Consider the following 24,415-nt stretch of genomic DNA (forward strand, 5'->3'; position numbering starts at 1 on the left):
TCGCACTAGTGTTTAACTGTGTCATGCTTCTGTAGTCCATATGGCAGAGGAAAGTTTTAGGAAAGTGTTTAAAGGAGACAAATGGAAAAGCTTTGTTAATGCTGTGCACAGCTCCCTCCAGACGTGAGGGGCAGCATGTAAGAGAGTCTGCTGGTTTGCAACTGTCACCCACTTGTTTCAAAGCCAGCCACCTTTTCAGTTGTGTAAAGCGGGATGATAGATGGGGAGAGGGTAGTCTGTGAAGGGCCTTGAAAGTGGAGACGAGTAGTTTGAATCAATACTTTCAGGAAGATTAATGACCATCTGCAGACTCTAATGAATGGAAGAAGATATTTTTAACTGGTTCTGGCATACTGACTCCATAGGAAACAGAATATATTGGATCCTGAACAAAAAACCCACCTCATTTTGTTCTAGGGTTAACCTCATGCAGGGTGTACCTGTACCTTTTAAATATAATTATTAATCACCTTTTTAAAACTCTTCTTGATGTAGAAATTAGCCATAGTTAGCAAGGTAAAAGATTAAGATGCTTGACAAAGGTCAAAATGAAAACTAGAGCATTGACTAGATCAAAGCTAATCCTGGAATCCAAAGTTGTGCTTATCTGGCTGGTAAACAGTGTCATTGTACTGGTGGCTGATGAGTTTTTACTGCCTTGAAGCACGGTGTTTTGGAGTTTTACAGTGTTGCTGGATCAAGCTATGGACATCAGTAGGTAAATACACGGTATTTTGTAAAGCAGTAGGTAAATACATGGATTTTACTGTCCAAAGTAATGCTGATGAATGATGAGGTACACAGAATTGAAGAAAAGAGATAGTAAAGCAAGGAGGACATCAGCAAAATGAGAGTGAGAAGAAAGGAGAAGTCAAAGGATTTTTTAAAATGATGAGAGAAAGAGGAAAGAAATATTCCCATAGAAAATTACCAGTAATAGATGATATTTGTTGTCCTAGAAAATTCAATTCAGGAACCAGAAATCAACAGGAATGATAGGGAATAGCTGAATGACCCTCTGACAAATTTCTAAAGTGAGCCTTAAATATAGCTTTGAGCTTCCTCCTTACTAAATTTTAGTAGCTAGTATGAGGACCAGACTGACTACTTGAGAAAGGGAAATCTTTCATTTCCTTATCAGATGATATGGGTGACATAATTATCCTGCCGATAAGTTTCAGCCTTCCCTCTAAGGGAGCACACACTGTTGTTGGAGTGTATCTATGACAATACAGTTTGTATATCATAAATAAGAATACCAATGAAGGATAATGATACATTTTGGTTGCTTGTTCATTACATTATACACTTACCAAGGTCTCTCATCCACCAAACTTCGTAAGATGTTGGCATCAATCAAATTTTCAGTTTCATCTCAGCTTTCATTATTTCAGATTTTTACTTACAGTGATATTGTGCAGTTTGGTTAGGATTCGAATATGACAGATTTTTTCTGAAATACCTGAAAATTTCTTCCTGCAGTTTTCCAGGTATCTAAATAAGCTAAAACAAAGAAGTATGCCAAAAGATTGCAGATTCAGTTGTCTGCAGTTAGCACCTTTCTCAAATCCTGTCTTACTTCAATTTATTTTCCTTGCAGTTGATCAATATCTGCAAATGTATAACCCATTATCAATGCAGAAGTGTGATTGCATGAATCTGGTTTTCTTTGTGATGCCACTGTGTGATTACATATTGGACTGGATGAAAATAACAAAAAAATGACAAGGCAAAGTGCGCAAGGTTATGTGATGTTACAAAAATACATTTTCACTGTCAGTATTTCTGCCTATACTAGCAGGGAAACGTGCAGCAGTGGAACAATTGGGTTTATTTTTCACAAAGGTAGATAAGAGACGGAGGATCTCTGGCTTTACTCCAGCTATGCATGGCAGGAACTCCATTCTAATTGATGAAGTTACACCACTGTAAGCACAGAATAATGCAGGTATGGATCAGGCCCCAGGATGATAGATTCCTCTTGTTTTCCCCCTATCTGGGGTAGGTTAGAACAAGGGTGACAGAAGCCAGATTCCAGAGACAGAGGTTTAGCATTTCTCATCCAACTCAAGACAAGGAAACTTTTCATGTATGCAGTGCAGGTGTTCCCCCCACGTGAGAACCCCCCAGTCTTCATTTCACCAAATGTTTCAGATATCTTGTACTGCTTGCACTAAGCTCATGAATCAGAATCATCATAACCAGTTTCTAGTTCCTGCTTGCCAATGCCATTATGACATTCTTAACACTCAGCATATTCTAATTTCTTCCTCACCTGAACTGCATTTTATAGTAAATTAGTAGGTATCTGTAGCTGAATAAGATCATGTTCATTCTGAAGGTAATAAAACTACTATATAAGCAGTGAAAACAGTAGTTCACAAGTAGAACAGACACTTGACAGTCTCTTAAACACAGGATGAGATATCAATGGTTTGAAACACAGAAAAGAAATCTAATACATTGTCTTCTGAGTTTCTGGCTTTTTTTGCATTTACAAGCTTTCAGAAAAAGGCCACATTCAGACTAGAATTAAGAGAAATCAGACCTGCCTTCTGGCCCCAATCATTGCTATTCCCAGAGGAGCAGAACACATTTTATACTCTTCATGGGACAGGGTGACGAGGTTGGTTACCCTGTTCCCCTGTGCTATTCACTTGAGTATTTGCTTGTCTCAGACTTATGTATCTCCACACCTTTCTTCCTAAGCCATGCGCCTTGGAGACAGCCCCATCTTTACAACTAACAGCTGATATCTCAAGCTCTGATTAAGCTTCTCATGGAAATGAGAAGTTATTTCTTTTTCATTGGCAAGCTTCTTTTTTCATCTGTTAAAGTTAGAAACTTAAATTTTGGATTTTTTTTTTAATGGTACTTTTTCGTGTAATCATATGAGGGAAACACTATAAGCATCACTGCATAATCTCAGGTTCTTCTCGCTCCTTTAACCAAATAAAATGTCCCAAGCCAGTCTGCTCTTCAGATGGAGACTGGCTTCTTCTCCTTTGCAAGATGTTCTGGTTGTGGTGTCTTCTGCCTGTCAGTTCAGAGGATTATGGGAACCTTTAATTCTGATCAGGGTACAGCTACTTCAGAATTCTTTGAATAGTTTAAAAATTCAACTCATTATTAGCAAATTCAATAAATTTACAATTTGTGTAGTTTTAGAGCTATTAACATTTAGTAGTACGTGCAGTGTAGCACATTTCTCATTTGGAAGAATGTCGACAGAGGAATGCTCTTCTGACATATTACACTATGCGGGTCATCATTTAAAATTTGAAACATCTACCAGCACATGAGTCTTATTTAAAATGTCAAGAGAGAACAGAAAAATTATACTGGTCTAAGAAGTCTTGTTACCACAGTATTAGGGATCATCCCATTGCTCTCTCTACTTTTCCACATTAATATTTTTTCTGTATTTACTTGCTCAGAAAAGGGAAATGGAGCAGCTGTCAATAGGAGCTCTAGGGAAATTCTGTTTTCCATCAATTCTTAATCTGCCGTTTTATTTGATTAAGTTCTGGCATAACTTTCTACTTCAGTCAGAGTGTGTTTAATTCCTAAATCTTCTCCTTAGCCATCCAAGCATATTCTAATGTCTTCTCTTTCCCAGATATTCAGAAATATAGCATTGATTGTCCCTTCCTTCCTATAAGTATCCAGAATTTCCCTCCATTCAGATGCTTGTTGAACTTCCAAGTCACCGATGCCCCTTCTCTTACAACCACCAGCCCACCAGCAGTAAGTCCCAGAGTAAATCCTTCAGCTCATTTAAGTGAGGTACAGCTTTGACTTCCTCCTTTTTACTAATGGTGTACTTCCAGGATTATTTTTGTAGAAACAAAAGACTTCTAAAGACTTATTTAGATTAGGTCCTTATGTCAAAAACTGGTAAGTTAAATGTGTTGTGAAAGAGTTCAGGAAGACACAACACACTATCTCTCTCTACAAGCACATTCAGCATTCTCAAACCACCACCTCTGTGATGGGTAAATTTGCTCACTCATTGTTTTAATAATAAAATTAAAAGGTGAACATCTAGTTCACTGTCCCTGAGCCGTGTTTCAGCCTGAATGAGATTGTGTTGCTAGTGTTGCTATCTGGTGAGCAATTTTTTTCCCCTTCACCTACCAAAATCATGAGCAACAGGGAATATTCTATGGAGCCTGAATCACTCAGACACTTCTGTTTGTAACTATTCTTCTGCTACAGACTCTTGTTTGTCAAATATGCGCATACAGAGAGAGAATTCTGTAACACCAACGATTTGTAACGCAAATTTGTTTTGTGTGTATGAAATGCATAATAGTTCTTCTCTATCATAACACTTTTTGTGGAGAGGGAAGGCCAATTTTCACAGTAAATAATTCCCACGAACGGAATGGGATTCAGGCTCTGCCATCAGGGGGGTCCTTTTCCAGTTGTGGGATACTGGAATCCTGTGTGACGATGTGAGAAAATATTATCTCAAAAAGAAAGAATGAGTTTGTCTGCTTATGTTGCTTTAAAGGCCTTTTTTATTTGCTTGCATCAACACATCGTTCATTTGCCTCTAGGTTTTCAGAGGCAAATGAGAGGTTTCTAGGTTTTCAATTCATTAATTGATGTATTTAAAGAAAATATGGGTTCTGAGATGCTCAGGCAGGATTCTGATTACATGCCAGCAAACATTTTCAGACTTACCTATGATATGTCAAAGAATACATAAAATTAAAGATAATCCCTTTCATACTCAACTTATATCAAAACAATGTCTCAGAAAGATCTATTTTTTCTTAGGTGTAGCTCTTTCCTTATATGAAATATTTTCTATTCATAAATCTTTTTCAATAGAAAGGGTTATAATTTAGGGATTAAGAGAAATAAAAAGCTTAAAGAGCTGGGGCATTAATACTGCGTTAGTTTATGTTAATATAAGCCAGCTTTCTCCATAGACTTTAAATGATTGGCTCCTTTTTAGGTGTCCTGAGTAGATAATAGTAGTATCAGGCTATAAGCTGGATTTCTAGCATGATGCTCGAGTCTGAAAGTAATGAAACAGCTTTGAATATGAAACTTATCCTAATACACGGCACCTCCATGTAATGTATGTTTATCTGCATTCTAAGGAGGTAGCCATCAACTTTTGGTTAGAGTGGTTCTTGGAACAAAGGACCCTGTGCAGCCAAAGTGCAAGAACAATGCAAAAAGGCAATGAGCACAATGAGCTGTTCAGAAAAATGGGCCTTTGAGGAAAAGAATTCATTTTGTGGACTTTGTTTGCAGACTCTGTTTATTGGTTTTGGGTTTTTTTTCCTTTTATTTTTGTGATCTTTTCAACAGAAATTTCAATGTCAGGGCCACTAGAGACAGTGTTTTTAGAAATGGTGTAAGAATTACTGATTGCAAAGATATGAGCACACTCATCAAACTAGGACTTTTTTTTCTGCTTTGCCAATATTTTTCTTTAGCAGTATCTTCTTTGGACTATATATGTAGATTTAAAAAACAGCTATGTATTTTACAAGCAAACAATGTTTTCTCTAAAACATCTCTCCTATCTTCTAGTTTATTTCAAGATTTAATTGAAAAGTTCTCTCCTAGGGTTGGGAAAAACTCGACATGTTTGATGTCTCTCACCCTTTGCACAGGAGCTTTGCTCCTCTTGCTCCTTTGTTACTAGATCTCTTTCTGTGCTCTTTACATACCTGGGGTCTAACCCATTCTCTGCCACAGTTTTTAGAAGTGCTCTTCCTGTACTTTTCTCAGAATATCCAGCTAACAAAACAGGAAGGGAAGGAGAAGTATAGTTGTGTTTCAAAACAACGTGGATCACCCTCTTAACCCCATCATAACTGTTTTATTGTCCTTTCTTCCATTATCTCTTGTCCATCTTCCAAGTCTGAACTTTTACCTCTCCTCTTTGTGTTCTGCATTCTTGAATTATTTGAATCTGCAATTGTATTACTTCAGCAGCTCAACAGACAGCATTAAGACAGAGTTCATAAAACTAAATTATATTTTTGCTCAGGAGTAAGAAGTATATTTTACTTCTTGGTGCTGTGAGAGATGGAAAAATTAATAAAAACTGTGTTCTTATCTGATGATGCCTCATGGGCCTTCAGACTCTCTCATGGCTTGACAAAGTTGATAGATATATACAAAATAGTCTAAATTAAGACGGATCCTCTCTGAAGCCTTTCTGCCTAATTCTCTGAAACATCTACGTATAATCATTTAGAGCGGTAACAATAGATTATAAAGAAAGTTCGTAACTTTTCTTCAAAAGAAAAGCCATAATATTTCTTCAAAGAAAATGTAGCTTAGATTTGAATATTTTACTGAAATTCTCCTTTTATTCAATTCAAAAATTAAATGGTCTAAAACTATAATTATGTTGTTTTGGGCTGTAGAAATATGAAAATGAGTTACTTTACATGTGAAAGCCAAGAAATAATGTGAACTACGCTTTGCTGGAGAGCAGTAATGAATCTATTTTTATACCACATAAAGACATATAAATACCCATTCTGAAATCTTGCTTTCGTGGAATTCTCCACAATTTCAACTGATTGGGTTGACAACTAGCTATAGTTTCTTTCTAATATCAAAACCAAAAAACCATGGAATTTCAATAAGTTCTCAGAGGGTATGTCACAAAAGTTCTTAGTAAATTTTACTAATTTGTATGTATTTTAAACAAATGGGGGTTTCACTATTGCCAGCAGGTTATTAATGACAAACACTATGTCCATTTAGGGGTGCATAAAGTTTATGAACAATGTGCATTGAATTCAGGTTGCAGTTCAGAAGAGGGATTGGCATTTCTAAATCCAAACTAAGCAGAATTAGTGCAGAATTCAAAGCTTATCTCCCATCTGAACAGCATATGCTGTCAATGCAATAGTTGCTGAAGTATGGCTATTTAGCTATAGCTCACTGTGAACACAGGCATCAGGTCCTGACAGAACTCACTTCTGCCCTTTCAATGCTGTGGTTGGGGATAGTCATACCATGAGACTTGTATTTATACTGTTTGTAGTTTTCTCCTTTAAAGAGTGTTAAGATGAGCAACTAGGGACATTTGGTAACGGCACTTCAGCTACCAATAGTGTTGGGTTTAATAGTTTTCTTTCTTAGACTCTGAGGACGTATTATGAAAATTATTTTCAGTGGAGTAAGGATTTTGAAGAAAGACAAGTTCACTTAGGTATTCAACATTGTGACTTAAATATCTATGATGACAGGTCCCCATTTTTATTTTGCATTCAACCAAATATAAAGGGGGACTTAGGAACTGATCAGAGGCATTTAGGGGGGAAGGAAATAAGAAAACTTAAGGATTATCTTTCCTGTGAAGTATTACATTAACTTAAAAAAAAATTAAAATAGCTGGATTCAAACCTGAAATTTTAAAGACAATATTCTATAAAAGCTGTAAGCAATGTGTGTTAGCATGGAGAAACTCTTACCAAGAACTGTTATTTTTTAGAAATGTGTAAGATCTATCAGCTGTTCAACCACTTACAGACCACAAAGCTCTGCTAATGCTCTTCAGCATGCAGTTCTACCCCACTGTGTCCTAAAGAAAGTAAAGCAAAACCAAGCAATATTCTTTTGCATTTTTCTCATAATATATGAGATAAATTATTTTTGACAAGTCAAAGGTTGGACTACATCATCTCTTGAGGTCCCCTCCAACCTGGGCTATTCTATGACAATGAAATTCTTAATCTAATAAACTATGGGCAAGAGATATCATTTTCTCCTGCATCCCAGAAGACCAGCCGTCTTGAGTTAGCTATAGGCTATTGCTGTGTCCCTTCAGAAATGAACTAAATCTGTATATGTGACATGTAACTTTAGGGACAAAATTCACATGGTTTGGCAGTGAATATCCCCTGATTCTGCAAGGAAGTCCAGTGAAGCAAGTACTACTGTGTCTGTGGGTACCTGTTCATCAACAACAGCAAGATGTTAAGGAACTAGTCCTAAATTTGTCCTGAGCAATAATAAGTCTATGTATTTCACACCTATTTTTACCACCCACACTGTGCTGTGCTTGGCATTACTTATGAACCCTTTTTCTTCAACTACTGCTTTACTTTTGCAGTTAGTGTCAAAAGTCTCGTATTGCTTTAAAGTGACCAGGATATTGGTCCAGTACGAGTTACTTAGATTTTTAAAGGGCATCTAAGTGCCTTTAACAAAACAGCAGTCTTATCAAATTTGTGGAAACAAGATCAGCTTGCTTTAAAAGCTGCGTGGTATTTTAGTTAGATGATTAAACGAGCTTGGAAATTTTAAATGGAAACAATCTTGCTCTCTATTCTGTCAATGCAAAAACCTGCAGGGTCTGTATCCTCCATAGATTATTTGTTGGAGACTGAGTTGTTATTATTACTTAAAAGTCATGATGGCACAGTGGTTGCTTAAGCAAAAGGTGGCATGTTCTTGGTAGGAGAGAAATATAATCTGTACTTCATGTTCTGATTGAATGTAAATATTATTCATGACATATAGCTGAGTCCTCTTCCCTAGTGGTTTTATAGCTTGGGCTTCATTGGTCTTCTGTTGCTGAGCTACATCATTTCCTAAATACATCATCTGTATTGGAAGCACTTAACAAATTCTGGATTGACAGAGTGTATGGATCAGTGAAGCTGGAAACCGTTTATCTTTTAAATTATCTAAACATATTGTTCCCACTGTGCCCACTTTAGTTGTTATGTTGGGGTCATAGCATATACCATACAGGCCTATGTTGATGGTTTTTTTCTGAAAATAATATTTTATTAAATGTTGCTAAGGAGGAAAAAGCCATCAGAAAGGCTCTCAGATTCCCCTTCTATCTTCTCAAGTACAGGAGCGGATTTTCAGTGGCAATTGCATACTCGGAGGGCAGGAAAGGGTCTCAGCTTAAGTTCAAAATTCCAGGCTGATCCTGGCCTTATGTGAAGATTACTGGTATACCATTTGCAAAACTGTCTTTCATGAGTCTAAATTTATATGAAACGTCTTTTTGTGGCATTTCTAGCCTCACTTCAGTTGACATTTCATCACCTGCCCCTTGAAGGAAGCATCATTACATCACAACTGGTCACTCCGAAAAAGCATTCCTTTTGTTCTAAAACATGCAAACTGGAAACACTGGTACACAGTTAATGAAGGGGATCAGCAAATTCCACCATAAATTCTAAACATGAATTGTGGACAGATTTTCAATAGCCTGAGTCCCAGCTTGGAGCTGGAAGCTGTGGCACTGAAATGCAATACTTCCTTTATTTTGAAGCCCACAAGAATAGCTGAGAGCTATTTCCACACAGAAGCAAATCAGAGAAGTATTTACTATTTATTTTGTATTTCTGTTATGCCTTCTTTGCATGGATCTCAGACAACTTCACAGCTAGGGACTGCGGCATCAAAATATTCCTGCCTTCAAGTCAGCCTTGTACCTCGTTGTATAAACCAAGTCAAGACTGGTTAATTACTTATTGTAAAGCACCCGCTGAATGCTGAGAAGTGTATGCATCTTATTTACACCTATTAGTAAATACAGATATCATATTTAGAAGTTCTGTGTGTGATGTGCCTACCTTAACAGATTTTCCTCCAGGAACAGTGCTCAGCTTAGTCCATTCAGTAATGCTATTAATTTAATGGAATCTGTTATGATTTACACGAGCATGAGTCAGACTGGAAACCGGGCCTTGATCTTTTTAATGCAAATTCATCCGTTCTGTTATAGAAGAGATGAAAGGAGTCCATTATGTTCTTCAGTCATCTCTTGAAGCAAAATCATTTGCTTGTTTCCAGCCAGTAAGAGATCCCTGCTCCTGCAGTTAGCTCTAGAGATGAAACCTTGGTTTCATGACCAAAGCTCTTCCTGGATTTATTTATTTTTCATGGACAGGGATTTATGCTGAGTGCTAATAATGACAACAGTGATTTCAGAGTTAAAAATTAAGAATGTAAATCTTAGGACTAATTCCTCTGGTGTTAGACTGAGCACTATGTGTTTTAACACACACATGCTTTTAATTCAAAATATTTTACTCTCCTTTTAAATCCACACCTTGATGCTGATCTGACAGTGGTGCAAATGAGAGAGTCACAGAGGTCTCTCTGATGTAAAATCAAAGCAAATTCAGAAGCACAGTGTAGATGCTGAAATAGTGTAAAATATAGAGTACATAAACATAACAAATAGCTAGCACGTACAGGAGTATATCAAGTGCCAAATGTCTACAATACTGCAAATTAACTGCTATGACAGGAGAGCTAGCAGTGGTGTTCAGAATGGAAAAGCAGAACTCGATTACAGAGATCATAAAATAATCCTCTCCCTTGATCTTCAGCTCCCTAAACCAGAAGAGGCAGTAAGATCTGGCTCTGAACAAACAATATTTTATTGGTGATGGATGTGGCGCTGCTTTGTCCAGTAAAACTGCTAATTTACTAATAGGAAAAAAATAAATCCTTTGTGATGACACCGACATCTCTAACCTGCTAAAGAAAGTGCAAAGAGATGGGTATCTCTGTGACTGTGAGTGATGAAACCAGTTTAGAGAAATACCAGCAGCGCCTGACGAGAATTAATACTGCAATATGCAGTAACACCACAAGCATCTCCTATTCAGATATATTCATTTTCTTTGTGCCAGGAATATGACCAATGATACTGCATGGTTTGATTTAATAGATCTGCATCTTCTAACAAAAAGGTAACAGATATTTTATACAAATGTGAAATGTGCCCAGTGAAGCCTGGACAAATTTAAATTCCTTAGACTTTCTTCTTTATTCAATGTCAGCAAAATTAAGGGACTTCTGATCCTGCTACTATTTTTTTTTTAAAAAAAATGTAAGATACCTGCTTTATTGATTGTGAAGGGAGAGAAATAGTTTCTTGTTTCTGATATAAGAATGTATTTTTAAAAAACAATAATTGCCCAGTATATATGAAACTCCATATTGACTTTGATACTGGTGAGGTTTTTACTTAAGTCTAATCTTATGTACTTCAAAAACAATTGCTGCCAGGTCTGTTTGATTGAAACTGGTACAAACTACTGATATAAACCAGGTAAAACACATAAGTGGGAAAAGAATGAGGCCTTGCATTGATGCAAGTAAATATAGCTCAGAAACTTATTTGTGGAGTTACACAGTTTTCAGTAAGTCAAATACATCAAAAGATTAATACCTATCACATATCAATGCTGAGGAAATGGTACTTTGTTGATTACAAATCAAAATTGAAGGACTTTTGGGTGCAGCTCATCAAACACTAACTTAGGAAACAATTTTCCTCTGGCATATTTGTTCTCCTCGGTAGTCTACAAAGGCAGTTGGGTAATTTTTGTGGTTTCTGTACCAGGAAAAGTACTCATCTTTTAGTCCTTGAATAACAACAATTGAGTATGACTTCATGTCAAAAGCAGACTATAGAAGTACAAAATGACTATTAGCAAGAATAGTTTTAGATTAAAATTACTAGAGCTGGAAAGAAGAGGCACATAATCTCACTACCTTCACAAGCACTGGAGCAAGCTGAAGAGGGTTTGTTCTGTCTCATTTGAAGATTGATACCATAAATTACAAGGGACAGAATCTATTATTCTAATAGGGAAGATTTCACAATAATCATAATCCATAAATGTACATAAATTTAATTAAAAGTTCATTCCTTTTTGTCTGATATCTTTTAATCATCAATGCTATAAAATACTTCTTGAACTAGCAAAGCACATGGAAAAGAAAGTTAAACCGAGCATTTTGCTCATAAATTAGGACACTTGTACCACTGCATCAATTGCTTCCATTTCTAAATATTAAAACAAATGACAACTCTTGTTTAACCTTGAGGCACAAGATTCTTGTTTATATTGTGATATAATTCATATGAATGAATATAAGTTTCTGACAGGAAAAAAAAAAAAAAATCCTCTTCATGCCCTCCTAAAGTACCTGAGCTGATTGCATGGTCACATTTGCAGCACGAAGTCCCAGACTCAGTTTTTGTGTCTGAGAGGAAAAAGAAAAACAACTCCCCAGCCTCTGATATACAACTTGCTTTTGTAAGAAGCATATATTGGTTTTAGATACTGATACTTAGGATATTTCTTAAGTCTTGCCTGGAGCTGTGTATGACAGGTATGAGTCACACTAAGTGGCAACTTCTGTCTACACTTCCCTCTTTAGAACATGCACAAATTTATTGGTTAATATTTATATAAGCACAATGTAAGTGTGTCTGATTTACTATACCACTATCTACAGCTGTAGATTATCTGTTCTACTCAAAAACATTTAAATGACCTTTGGAGCATACAATGTGTATCCCATTATCCCATTAATGACAAGGTGCAGCTTTGGGCAATAACAGAAATGTTAGGTTATTTATATGCACAGTAATTTATTTGTTTTTGCTCAACTGCTTTAACTGCTTTACCAAGTTATAGGAGAGTCAATATCTGACTTAGTGGCTCTGTCAAACTAAGCAATACATTGTACATGCTCATTGCTAGAGAAAGACAAATGTTGGGTTTATTTTTGTGACCTTAGATTCAGCAAACTGGCTGAAATCAATTTAGAGTTCAAAGAGATTGGATGATACCTACACTAAACAATTAAATTGCTTCCACTTTGATAGTGTGCATTAAAATACAACACTAAGGTAACACTCATTGATTTGGATACAGAATGTGTTTGTCAAGTGTGGGAGGTCGGGGAACAATTTGACAGGCTTCAAGCCAGTCTGTCTTGAGTACTTAAGAAAAAGATTTAGAAAAAAACCAAGAAATCTGACCTAGGAACCACTAAGTTAAGGAATAAACATGAGTTCTCTTAGCAAATCACTCTGTGTAATAAAAAGGGGACAACCCTCCGTACTGTCCCTGGAGAACCATACACTGAATTATGAGAATTTTATTGAGAGAGAGCAGGACTGGATGACTGATGAGTGGTTGCTATGCTATCGCCACTTCATGCCTGAGGTCAGGACACAGCTTTTCTTTTATCACAGCAGAAGACCTCTTCTAACGATCACTCTTCAGAGATTAATGGGACCAGCTGAGGTCTGGAGCTCTCTAAGAAAGATTATTGCTCAAGGTATGAGTGATACTACTGAAATGCATTAATTATCTGTTGCCTTTAGTTGTTGTTAGATTTGTTCTTACAGGACACTTTGTTTATCATCTCCACAAGTCACCTTGGAGAACAGATGCCTTTCAGCAAAAGAATTAGGAAAGAAGGAAAGCCGAGCGATACTGGCATGTGTCGTGTTCTGATCTTATTGAAGAAGAAACAAGTTTTGAAATCTTGTGCCAGAGCTGTAACAGATACAGATGTGTTGATTCACACCATCTAGTAAGTTCAGTTGTGAAAGATTCTCCCTAGTGGCAGATGAAGTAGTTAATCTATGGAATTTTGACTCATAGACCCAGGGTATTCCTGAAATAAGACCTGATAGATATTTCTCAGGTAAAAGGGGAAGAAAGTGTTGGATTATAAAGTACACTGTATTGTAATACCTTACTAGTTCAGATTTTTTACAGCCTTTGTATGCAAAATGTTTTGTAGAATTCCAAAAATTAGAAAGTACCTGGTCTGGGAACTTTGGTACAGACTCGGCCATTTCCAAAAAACCCTGCTGGACATCGGCCACAGACGTATCCAACGTAAGGGGGTTTCCGATCAAAACACAACACTCCAGGAAAACAAGGCCTGTTGGCACAGGTAGTAATATGAGACAGTGGAGCTGCCTGGCCTGAAAAAGAAGGGAGTTCAGATATGTTCATTTATAATTTCTCAAATCAACTTCATATATAAAATTAAGCAGTGGCTGCCTGAGCCCGACTAAAGCTTTGTAACTTCTTATGTTGTTTCAAAGTCTACTTAAGGCAGAATGTTCACAAACCTTGAGCCAAACATGAGAATGTCCTGTAGGCACAGTGTAACAGAACAGATGTTTCTCATTAAAGCAAGATTTATTAGTCCTCTAATTACATGTTTTCAAGTTTCTTCCTCAAAGTTGTTTGGCATTTATCATGGGCAATATAGAAACTGTAATTTTCAGCATAAGTTAAAGATTAACTGAGTGAGAAACTGTATCATCTGACATTCTTTTGTTCTTCTATAATTGGGAGGTAATCATCAAACCTTACACCACATATACCCTGTCTTTAAAAACACACTGTCAAGTACGTATGTTTCTGATCTAGAAATCTTCCCTAATATGCCAACCCTTGTATGACAGGAGACTAATTATCTTAGGACTACGTGCAAAATTTAACACTCCAGTAGTATATAATATTTTATCACTTATGATGTCACAGAATAGCAAATGCAGATGAACTGCCTGTGAAGTATTTAATAGTGTCAAGACAGAGAACAGATGATGAATAAAATCTTAATGATGGTTGTAGATCTTTTTAAATTGCCTCCAGTGAGGTCTCCATCATGATTCTCAAGTATTTTCAGCATTATTCTTTCACCTTGCCTACACCAATATGATGCTTACCTGTAAGAGGCAATTTCTGGTTAGGTGTTGGCTGACCTGGTACAGATATACAAAAGAAGGTGAGAAAAAAAATTAATGTGTTTTCTTTAACATGTGCCCCTATGTAGCAGATATGTCCAGCCTCAATTCTTCTGCTCCCTGCTCTCACTAGAAAATCAACTGAAAATGCAACACCTTTTATTACTGGTCCAACATAAGCAGCATGCAGGTGTTCAGCCCTATTAGAGATTGCAGTACTGCTCCACGTCTGGGAAAAGCAGCTTCCACAGTCAAGTTCATACTTCAAGAGTCGATTTCGCTGATGCCCGAAACTCAGCCTTAACTCAGTGACTGCCTGTCAAATGCTGAAATAAAATGTCAGAGTCCCTTGGAGATAGTAAGTTGGCATAAGCTATCATTCTTATCACCCTGCTTTCCATTGATCACTCAGACTGGGAGTGATTTTATTCTACCTCAGAAGAAATGTGATTTCTAGTTAAGCCTGACCACACTGATTGCTACTGCTATAATAGCTCTCTTCCCATGTGAAACTGTTTAGCAGCAATCCAGCAACAATTCTCTCAATGTATTGAGAGGGTTTTTGAGTGTTAACTCTATGTTGCTGTGATATATTATATTATAAACACCTAGTTTATGTTTCCTGTTAGGATAGTAAAATGTATATTTCTGAACATTTAAACTGCAGCAGCTGATAAAGGTTTCATATCCTTGTATACCTACCATGTCTATCACTTATGCTAAAATTCTTAATTACAGGAGAATCCTTTGCCTCTAAGGGTTGAAGTAGCTGCTTAACCTCAGTCTTGTTTGAATCACCTTTGCCATTGCCTTTTTCTAGGTTTAAAGCTTTTGTAATGTCAGCAGCAAGCACAGCTGTGGAAAGAAAGCAGGGAGACAAGGAAACAAGGTGTTAGAGCTTAGCTGTGATTGATGATAAAAAGCAACAGTAACAGCAAATCAGATAACCTGACATGAGTTTATTCTGGAAGCCAACCATCAAACAAATAAAGGCAAATCAGGTGAGTCAGCTGCTGAGATGCAGCAAAGCTTCATCACAAATATAGAGAAAATTACTATGCCCAGACGCACTGAACTTTGCTTATCTGAGAGACATGCTTAGTATGCAGTAAGAGAGCCTCAGGTCCCCACGTAATAGGCAGCATTTTTACTTGGATCAAGATGCTACGTTACATACTGGGACCTGTGCTCTGCCTGCTTCCTGCTTCTCCTTGAATGTTTACTTTGGTTAATTCACCTGCAGGCTTTGTACACATACCTGTGTAAAGTATACATGGATGTAAAAATGAAAATTGATTGGTGGAGACTTAAAAAATATTGATTTCTGCATAATTTAAAGATAATTTCTTGAATGAATTTATGTTGCAAATTTAAAAACCTTGCCCTGAGTCTCTAGGGTATTCCGTGCTCTTAATAATGCCTGAGACTATGATTCTTTATATGTATTAAATAATGCAATGAGCTATAGTCTACTCTTAACAGGTATAAACTTATTTCAGTTTTCTCCTCCTTCCTCCCAGAAGCCTTTATACTTTCTTCAGCAAGAGAAACAGGAGTAAGTATGTTAAGTCCCTGTCTCAGAACCTCTAAGAATGATTTCTATCCTACTTTGGGTGGACAAAGCCCTCAGGTTTATTCCTTCTATTAAATGTGCATTTCAGAAACAAGGAAATCTTTCTGCAATTAAAAAAAAATCTAAGGAAGAAGTTACTCTTTGGATAGGATTAAAAAAAGGGCATTATCTTTTATATCTTTCTGCCATTGGTCAAGTTAACTACAAAAATATGTATTAGCGAAATAGATGCAAAATCACTTTGAAATAAACAATGTGGCCAAATAATACAGGAAAAATCCCTCATTCTGCACAGACATTTGGCAATCTGATTGAAGGTATATTTGGTAAACCTGGCACAAGTAGTCCTGCTGGTGTCAGGATCCTGCAGATAAAACTGAGTCTTTCTACAACACATTGGTTTTTTTTCCTTTTTGGTAGCCAATATGAGGAAAAGTTACTATCTTGACAGTTAATACCAGTATCTTTTGCTTCTCGGATTTCTTTGGAAAAAAACGACAAACAAACTAATGTGGAACACTTCAAGTGTTGATTTCTCTCTTTCTGGCCAACCAAAAGTTATTTTTTGAGAAGATTTATGTGTATATGACTGAAACAAGCAGCATGTGAGTAGGTCACATAGTGTGCACTGAGGTCTAAACAGAGTGCAGTCATTGTAATCTCTCTACTAAAGAGTCATAGAATCATAGAACAGTTTGGGTTGGAAGGGACCTTAAAGATCATCTAATTCCAACCTCCCTGCCATGAGCAGGGACACCTCTTACACAGGATCAGGTTACCCACGGCCCCATCCAACCTGGCATTGAACACCTCCAGGGATGGGGCAACAAGAACTTCTCTGGGCAACCTGTGCCAGGGCTTCACCACCCTCATTGTGAAGAATTCCCCCCCTGCTGGCATCTGGAAAATAAATACTTTTTCTGTATGTTATTGTATTAATTCTAATCAAAATAAAAGTAAACTGTAGTGGAAAGTAACAAACCAAGACAATTATCCCTATTAATATAATGTGACAATAGTGTGTATTAAAGGTCTATACGTGAAGATAATAGTAGTAGAACTGAACCCTCATTTCCTCATCCATTAAAATGATTCATGCAGAGTCTTTACATTTGCAAGTTCTGCCATTTCCTTCCATCCCACTTGGGCAAATTCCGCATGTATATGATCCAAAGGTATTCATACAAGAAACTCCAGGAAAACAAGGACTCTCTTCACATTCATTCCTGTCTTCCTGACAAGTAAGCCCTGTGGCAAAACAAAAACGAGGTTAATAATCAGGAAAGATTCTTTGTTTATTCCTCATCTCAAATCTTGAAGCAGACTGAGGCTTACTTCTTGGCTGTAAACTCATTACAGGGTGTGTCACTCATGTCAGTGCCAAATTCCCCACTGTCTCACTTAAACCTGCTTTTATCACACTGTTTATTACTGTTGCTATTGGCATCACAAGTGCTGAACTTGAGACTGCTGCTTGTAGAAAATGTTGTATAAATTATTTCCCCTGTATTTTACATCTCTGCTGCTGCTTTTGTCATCTTGTTTATGTGAGATCATTGTCATATACTGAAGAAGCCAATGAATTTGGCCATTTGGCCTTAGGATACAAAGAGCCGTGGGCTGACCTATTGTGCTTTTCAGTTCTGCATGAGCCTCACGTAACTCATAGCTTATTGTGAACCAGTCTGATATTCTGGCTGAAGGTAAAGCTTACAAAATCACCCCAGTTTTTAAAAAACTTTTTTTACTATTTAAAATTAAAATTTGCAGAAACATTCTGAAAGCGCCAGTATTCAGAAGATAAGCTGCTTTGGGTTCTGAACCCGAAGTAGCATATCTTGGCTGTTCTTGATTTTGGAAATAGAGTTTTAAAAATCCCTTGGAACAACTGATATTCAAATTCAGAACTCTGGATGACTTTTGGATAGCTATAGGGTAAGGTGACCCAAAAGTTAAAACTGCTATCTGAACAGCAAATGATGCAGGGTAATCACATATAATGTTGTTAAAAACTCCCTCAGGGTTCAGGTGTGTGTGCTGCTGTCTCTATGCACTGGAGAAAACTTGTTTGGCTATTGCTAGTTACAAGAATATGCAGTTCTGAGAGCAGGTATTAAACTAGCCCGTATCATTTCTGTTAAGGCATGCCCTTTGTCCCTTGTAAGAATACTCAAGGAGATTGGGACAGCTCCTGGAGAGTCCACATATCTGCTTTAAGACATATCATAAGGTACAGAATGCCTTGTTCCTTATCGAATACCGAACTTCATCATGAAGGAAGATTTAAGGATAAAAAGATTTTTTTTTCTTGAAAAAAGAAATTTGTGGCAGTGGAATGAATTATAGGATGATAAAACCAGAACATTGTTATTCATCTCCTACAATATAATCTCTCATTGCTTCTGCATTTTGATAGCTTCCACTACTAGCTAAAATAGCATCTCCATGTTAAAAACTCAAACTGCAGTCTCTATTGATTGAGGTGCCTAAAAAAGCCAGCGATTTCACTTTTTCATGCCTGCTTTGTCTTCTGAAAAAAAAAAAAGACAAAACAGCAGCACAAAAGCCACATCCCTTTTCTGGGGCCACCTCAACCTAAGTTTTTCTGGTTTTTCGTGCTTCTTTCATTTAACTTGGACATCACATGGTATTGCAAGGCTTAACTTACTTTTTTCCCTCCCTGGTTACTTTCGGATTGCTATTTCTGTTGTATAATTTGATTAGCCCATATGTAGCATCAGGCTGCTTTTCTCTGATAATGCTTTCTGATGATACATTGAGAAATTATTAGGCATCACGTTATGAAAAATATTGAATGAGTTATCCCCTTATTAGATTAGCAATTATTTTCTTTCTCTGAGTCTCATATAAAGAGAAAACATGATACTACAGACAATGAAAGCAGGAAGGAAGTTCCCAGTTCCAGTAAAAACATCCAGTTCTCCCTCAGTCCCCTCTCCTCTTTCCTACACTCTTTTTTTGCTGCAAAAGGCAGGTTTTAAAAATTGAACAGATGAGAGAATTACAAAAAGCAAAGGAACACCGCAAGCAACAAACTACATTTTAAAATCCACTTGTCTGAATTTTATAATGTAAAGGTGGAGCTATGGAAACTCTTCATTTCACCCAGAGAGATTTGATTTTCATTGAATCATAGAATAACCAGGTTGGAAGAGACCCACCGGATCATCGAGTCCAACCATTCCTGTCAAATGCTAAACCACGTCCCTTAGCACCTTGTCCACCCGTGCCTTAAACACCTCCATGAAAGGTGACTCAACCCCCTCCCTGGGCAGCCTGTTCCAGTGCCAAATGACCCTTTCTGTGAAAAATTTTTTCCTAATGTCCAGCTTAAATCTCCCCTGGCGGAGCTTGAGGCCATTCCCTCTTGTCCTGTCCCCTGTCACTTGGGAGAAGAGCCCAGCTCCCTCCTCTCTACAACGTCCTTTCAGGTAGTTGTAGAGAGCAATGAGGTCTCCCCTCAGCCTCCTCTTCTCCAGGCTAAACACCCCCAGCTCTCTCAGCCGTTCCTCATAAGGCCTGTTCTCCAGCCCCCTCACCAGCTTTGTTGCTCTTCTCTGGACTCGCTCCAGAGCCTCAACATCCTTCTTGTGGTGAGGGGCCCAGAACTGAACACAGGATTCGAGGAGCGGTCTCACCAGTGCCGAGTACAGAGGGAGAATAAATTTTAAACAGTATCTGATCAATTCGGGCATAATAATAATCCAGACAAGTCCCAGGACAGGTGTTTGCAAAGTCTGAAAGTTGGCTGAAGGTTGCTGAAGAAGCAGCAGAAATAGAAAACTGTCTGCACCAAGAATCGTCAATTTTTTTGTTTGCATCTCCACCCGAATTTTATATTGATCAGTGGTCTGTGAGTAAAGAAAGAATGGTTTTGAGATAGTTTTCAAGGATGAGTTCTCCTCTCAGGTGGCTGCGACTCTTGCTTTCAATGGCCAAAAGAAGAAACAACAGGAATTCTTGTTATCTTGTTAATAACATTGAAGAAAAATGAATGAGCTTTGAACATCTGATGTGATAAAAGTGTATAAGTCTCTGCAGAAATGTAAAAGAAATAATTCTGGATTCATCCATCTCTCAGATTTTCTAGTGCCTTCTGTACCTAGATTGTACTTCTACATTGCCTTAGATACACTGATGCACTTGAATTGCTCCCGCTTAGCAACACACTTTGTTCCCGGTGCTGCTGCTTCTCTCGCGGTCATGTTTGGGAAGCTCTCAGAAGAGTTAACTTGTTGTTTCTACTACCTGTTCACTATCATTTGTAAAGATTTGATGGTGAAGTGGTGCTGTCACTTGAGCAGGATAGCATTGCCTCCTCATTAGATTATTGATGGCTTTCTGGGGAATTGAGACATAAACACAGCATCAAGGATGAGCTTTTATTGTTGTCGCAGAACCTGCCCTGAAGTAAAATCATCTGCTTTCCAGCTGGCTTTCAGCTCCACTTGCTTATAATTTTTCACCTGCTATTAAAATTTTGAGATGTATTCCTATTTCACTCAATCATGGAATTTTTTTTTCTGTTGTTACTTGTGTTTTTAGCATTTTTGGCCAGAGAAGTACAGCAAAACCAAGGCACATTTATTTAACCTGGCAAGAATTAAGGGCTCAGAAAAATCTAGTGTTTCTCTGGCCATCAAGGTGTTGCGTGCCCTTATCTCTGGAGTCAGCTGTCTGTGGCTTTCAAGCATGTTATTTTTAAGTGTTAGGCATGTCATTCTACCATTTGTGTAAGAATGAGAGCAACAGTTTGGAAAATGTTCCATGTAAATTTATAAACAATGCATTGCAATTATGGCAGACTATTTTGTGTGGCATAATAGAGCTTGATCTCATGCCATTTATGTGCAGTACTGCATAAAATGGGAAGGGCAAAAAAGTGAAACAGGTGGAAAACAAAATAACAGGAGCAGATCCACTGGTTATTAACTCATTGAATTATCATAGAGTCATAGAATCATAGAATGGTTTGGGTTGGAAAGGACTTTAAAGCCCATTCAGTTCCAACTTCCTGCCATGGGCAGGGACACCTTCCACTGGATGAGGTTGCTTGTAGGCTCATCCAACCTCGTCTTGAACACCTTTAGGAATGGGACATCCATGGCTTCTCTGGGCAACCTGGGCTGATGCCTCACCATCCTCACAGTAAAAAAAAATTGTTCCTAATATCTAGCCTAAATCTCCCCTCCTTAAGCTTAAAACCATTACCCCTCATCCTATCACTACACTGCTTTTTAGTCATATAATCTACCTCCTTACATGCAATGAAGAATTGTTCTCATTGTATATTTCCGAGTGTTTAACCAAATACAGCCAAAAAGGTTCCAAAATTTCTCTGCACTCACTGGAACATTATTTCCAAAGGATTCAAGACATTCTTCATAGAGAATCAAAGAATCACTAGGTTGGAAAAGACCTCCAGGATCATTGAGTCCAACCATATATTTGCTTCATTTTGGGACTTTTATATTTGGATCCAACTTTCATTTTCTAACATTATTCTCCATTCTTAGGGCTGTGTATTCTTGCATCAGTAAAGTTTTAGTGTCATAAACAGTTAGGATAGCAACAGTCTTTGGCTATTTGCTAGCATTACAGTCTAGGTGTCATATATCCTTTAGGCCATTTTGCTGAACTTCCATTTCTGAATGTTTTTTATTGTTCATTTCTGGTGGAATTTTACAGTTAATGAAATCTGGACTTACAGTCCCACATGACCAAACCAAAGGTTTCATAAACTGCTGAAAGGCAGAAAGGGTTCCTTTACTGTCTTCATGACTACATTGAGTAAAATCTGTTCATTTCTTTTATTTTAGATTCATGTATATATATACACTACAAGCAGTAATAATTATGTGCGTTTTATGTTATTTCTGTTTAGTTTTTCAAGCATATAGCACTACACAGCAGTCATTATAGGTTTTATGAAATCATTTGTGCTTCTGTATGGGGACAGAGTAGGGTTTGTGAAAGGTTCAAGGACTGAAATCTGAGCTCAGCTTAAGGTGGTATTTTCTTACTCTGCTTTTGAAAAGATTCTTATCAAAGAGATATTTTAACACAGTTTCAGTGAGCATCTTTCACTTGCGGGTGACTAATTTGACTCTGACAAGAATGGATGTCAACACAATGTCTTTGCTTTCCAGTGACTGCGCAGCAACCCGGGTGAGTGAGTGACTGTTATTTTAACTGGCCCTTTGTCTGCAAAGCTAAGCAAAAGCCAGGTTTAGAAATCCTATTCAAGTCCTATATGTTCAGATTTGTCTTGTACCTCCTGAAGAGCTGAACTGCAAAAGAAAAGACCACAACTTCTGTGAAACTCCAGGAGAAGGCATGTTTAGGCCAATGCAAAAATCTGTTATGTTGGAAGTGAGTCATGGTATGAGCAGCTGGAGTGTGTGTTCCAGCTTGAGGAGGTGGTAGGCACGCTGTGAGACTCAACATAGACTCAGCTCAGCCAAACTCCAGACACTTAACGCAGCGGAGTCGAATGGCTGGCTGTGCCAGTTCCAGCCTGTAGAGCATGGGGGAGTTGTTGTCCATGTGCTGTCACAAGTGCTTTTTCACGTGTCTGAATAATTCACAGTTGTGCTGAGTGCAGTGAAGCTGACTATAAACTGCATGATAGGTACCAACATGTTCTTTCATCTGTATTATCTATTAGAGGCTTCTCTTTCTCCTCACATTTCAGGTTTCTCTATTTTCACTGTGTGTCTTGCATCCACCTCTTTGGCCTCACTACGTTTTGTTCTCCAACTCTTCCTTTTCATGCTTTTCATCCTGTTTTTGTAAAAGAATATTTTTTTTCTTTGGTGCAGTGATCACTTCTCTTCCCTGCATCCTAAACGCATCTCTAAACAGTTTAAAATGTTAGACTTCATTCCATCAATATGTCTGGCAATGGCTTTGTGGTTTTCTAATGCTTAAATATAATGAAGCTTCAACTGGGGACAGAGAACAATGTATTTTTGCATGTTTTCCATACCTATTTCTACTTTCTTGACCTAAGAAAATGTAACTTATTGACAATTTTTTCATTGGCTTAATTTAGTAACATCCTACATAGTGAAAAGGGTCCTGGATTTTTGCCTTTTCCCTCTACCATCAGTCTTCTCCTAGCTTGGCTCACGGATTCACAAATCCATGGGAAATAGGCAGGTGGAAACTTAGGGAGGTTCACAGCCTCATTGAGTGATCACTTCAGGACCACTGAGCTTCAGATAATTTTTCCTTTCTTGAGCATGGATAATTAGATAGCTTGATTTAGCACGTCTTCTAAGCTAAGTCATGGCAGCTGAAAAGGAAGCTTATGTAGTCCATTTGACAGATGCTTGTGGTCATGCTGCATTCAAGGAGCCCTGCAGCACAATATATCTCTAGTGAAATCAGAGATGGAAACAGTGAGGTGTTACCTCCCAGTCCAGGGGGACATTGACAGAAGTAGCTATCCACACTGTCCACGCATGTTCCGCTGCCGCAGGGATTTGATTTGCATTCATTAATATCTTCCTGGCAAAATTCTCCATCAAATCCATTTGGACACAAGCACAGGTATTCACCAAGGCCTGGAGGGAATTTAATATTAGTAACACATGTTCCACCGTGGAGGCAGCTGCAGGGCTTCACTCCAACCTAGGGAACACAAAAGGGTGTTGTAGTAAGATTCCTCCAAATAATCACAGCTGAGATGTATATTGCTGCCCTTTAGGAAGGGACAGATATGCAGTGCAAATGTGTTATCTAGTACTATGAAAACTTATTTCTAACCTATTTCCTTTGTCCAGATGGCTGGTCTTATACTCAGCATACCTATCTACTTGACTGAAAACTTGCATCAAAGGGATTAGTTTTTCATAATTTAGGGGCACATTACAATTTATAAGATGAAAAAAACCTATTTGCTATAACAGCAGTTTTTATATAGTATCTCAGGGAAGAATTTCTTCCTTATTTTTCAAATAAGAAATGAAAAACCTCTTCTCTTTGCTTGCCTGACCTCCTTACTGTTTCACGTTACAAATGGCTGCCAGGAAGGAACATGATCATGGAATTCCTTAGTTGGTCCTCTATTCAGGGAAGAGAAGCCCATATTTTTATTTTATGTATGTACAAGAACAGCACTTCAAGATATTCAAACCTCTGCGCTATCTCACCTAGCTGAGCATGGGTCTAGTTTGAAACGTTTCCTATATCTGGACTCCAGTTTCCCCATGGCTGTGTGGGTTCAGCAGATTGGTATGTTGATGATAGTTGCTTGCATGATTGCAAATAGAAATCTTTAGGAATAAAGA

At 37.7% G+C, this 24,415-nt stretch overlaps 1 protein-coding gene across 1 annotated transcript in view; it reads right to left on the reverse strand.

Annotated features, from left to right (window-relative positions):
- Nucleotides 1–24,415, reverse strand: part of LOC138722868 (von Willebrand factor D and EGF domain-containing protein-like) — a 177,048-nt gene that overhangs the window by 45,040 nt on the left and 107,593 nt on the right. The window contains exons 17-20 of the mRNA XM_069861550.1: nucleotides 23,537–23,756; nucleotides 17,211–17,348; nucleotides 15,230–15,382; nucleotides 13,592–13,756 (exon numbers count right to left, since the gene is read on the reverse strand). Coding sequence (XP_069717651.1) covers nucleotides 13,592–13,756; nucleotides 15,230–15,382; nucleotides 17,211–17,348; nucleotides 23,537–23,756 — 676 coding nt within the window. The remainder of the gene's footprint in view (nucleotides 1–13,591; nucleotides 13,757–15,229; nucleotides 15,383–17,210; nucleotides 17,349–23,536; nucleotides 23,757–24,415) is intronic.

This window comes from Phaenicophaeus curvirostris, chromosome 7 (assembly GCF_032191515.1).
Source record: "Phaenicophaeus curvirostris isolate KB17595 chromosome 7, BPBGC_Pcur_1.0, whole genome shotgun sequence".
NCBI lineage: Eukaryota > Metazoa > Chordata > Aves > Cuculiformes > Cuculidae > Phaenicophaeus > Phaenicophaeus curvirostris.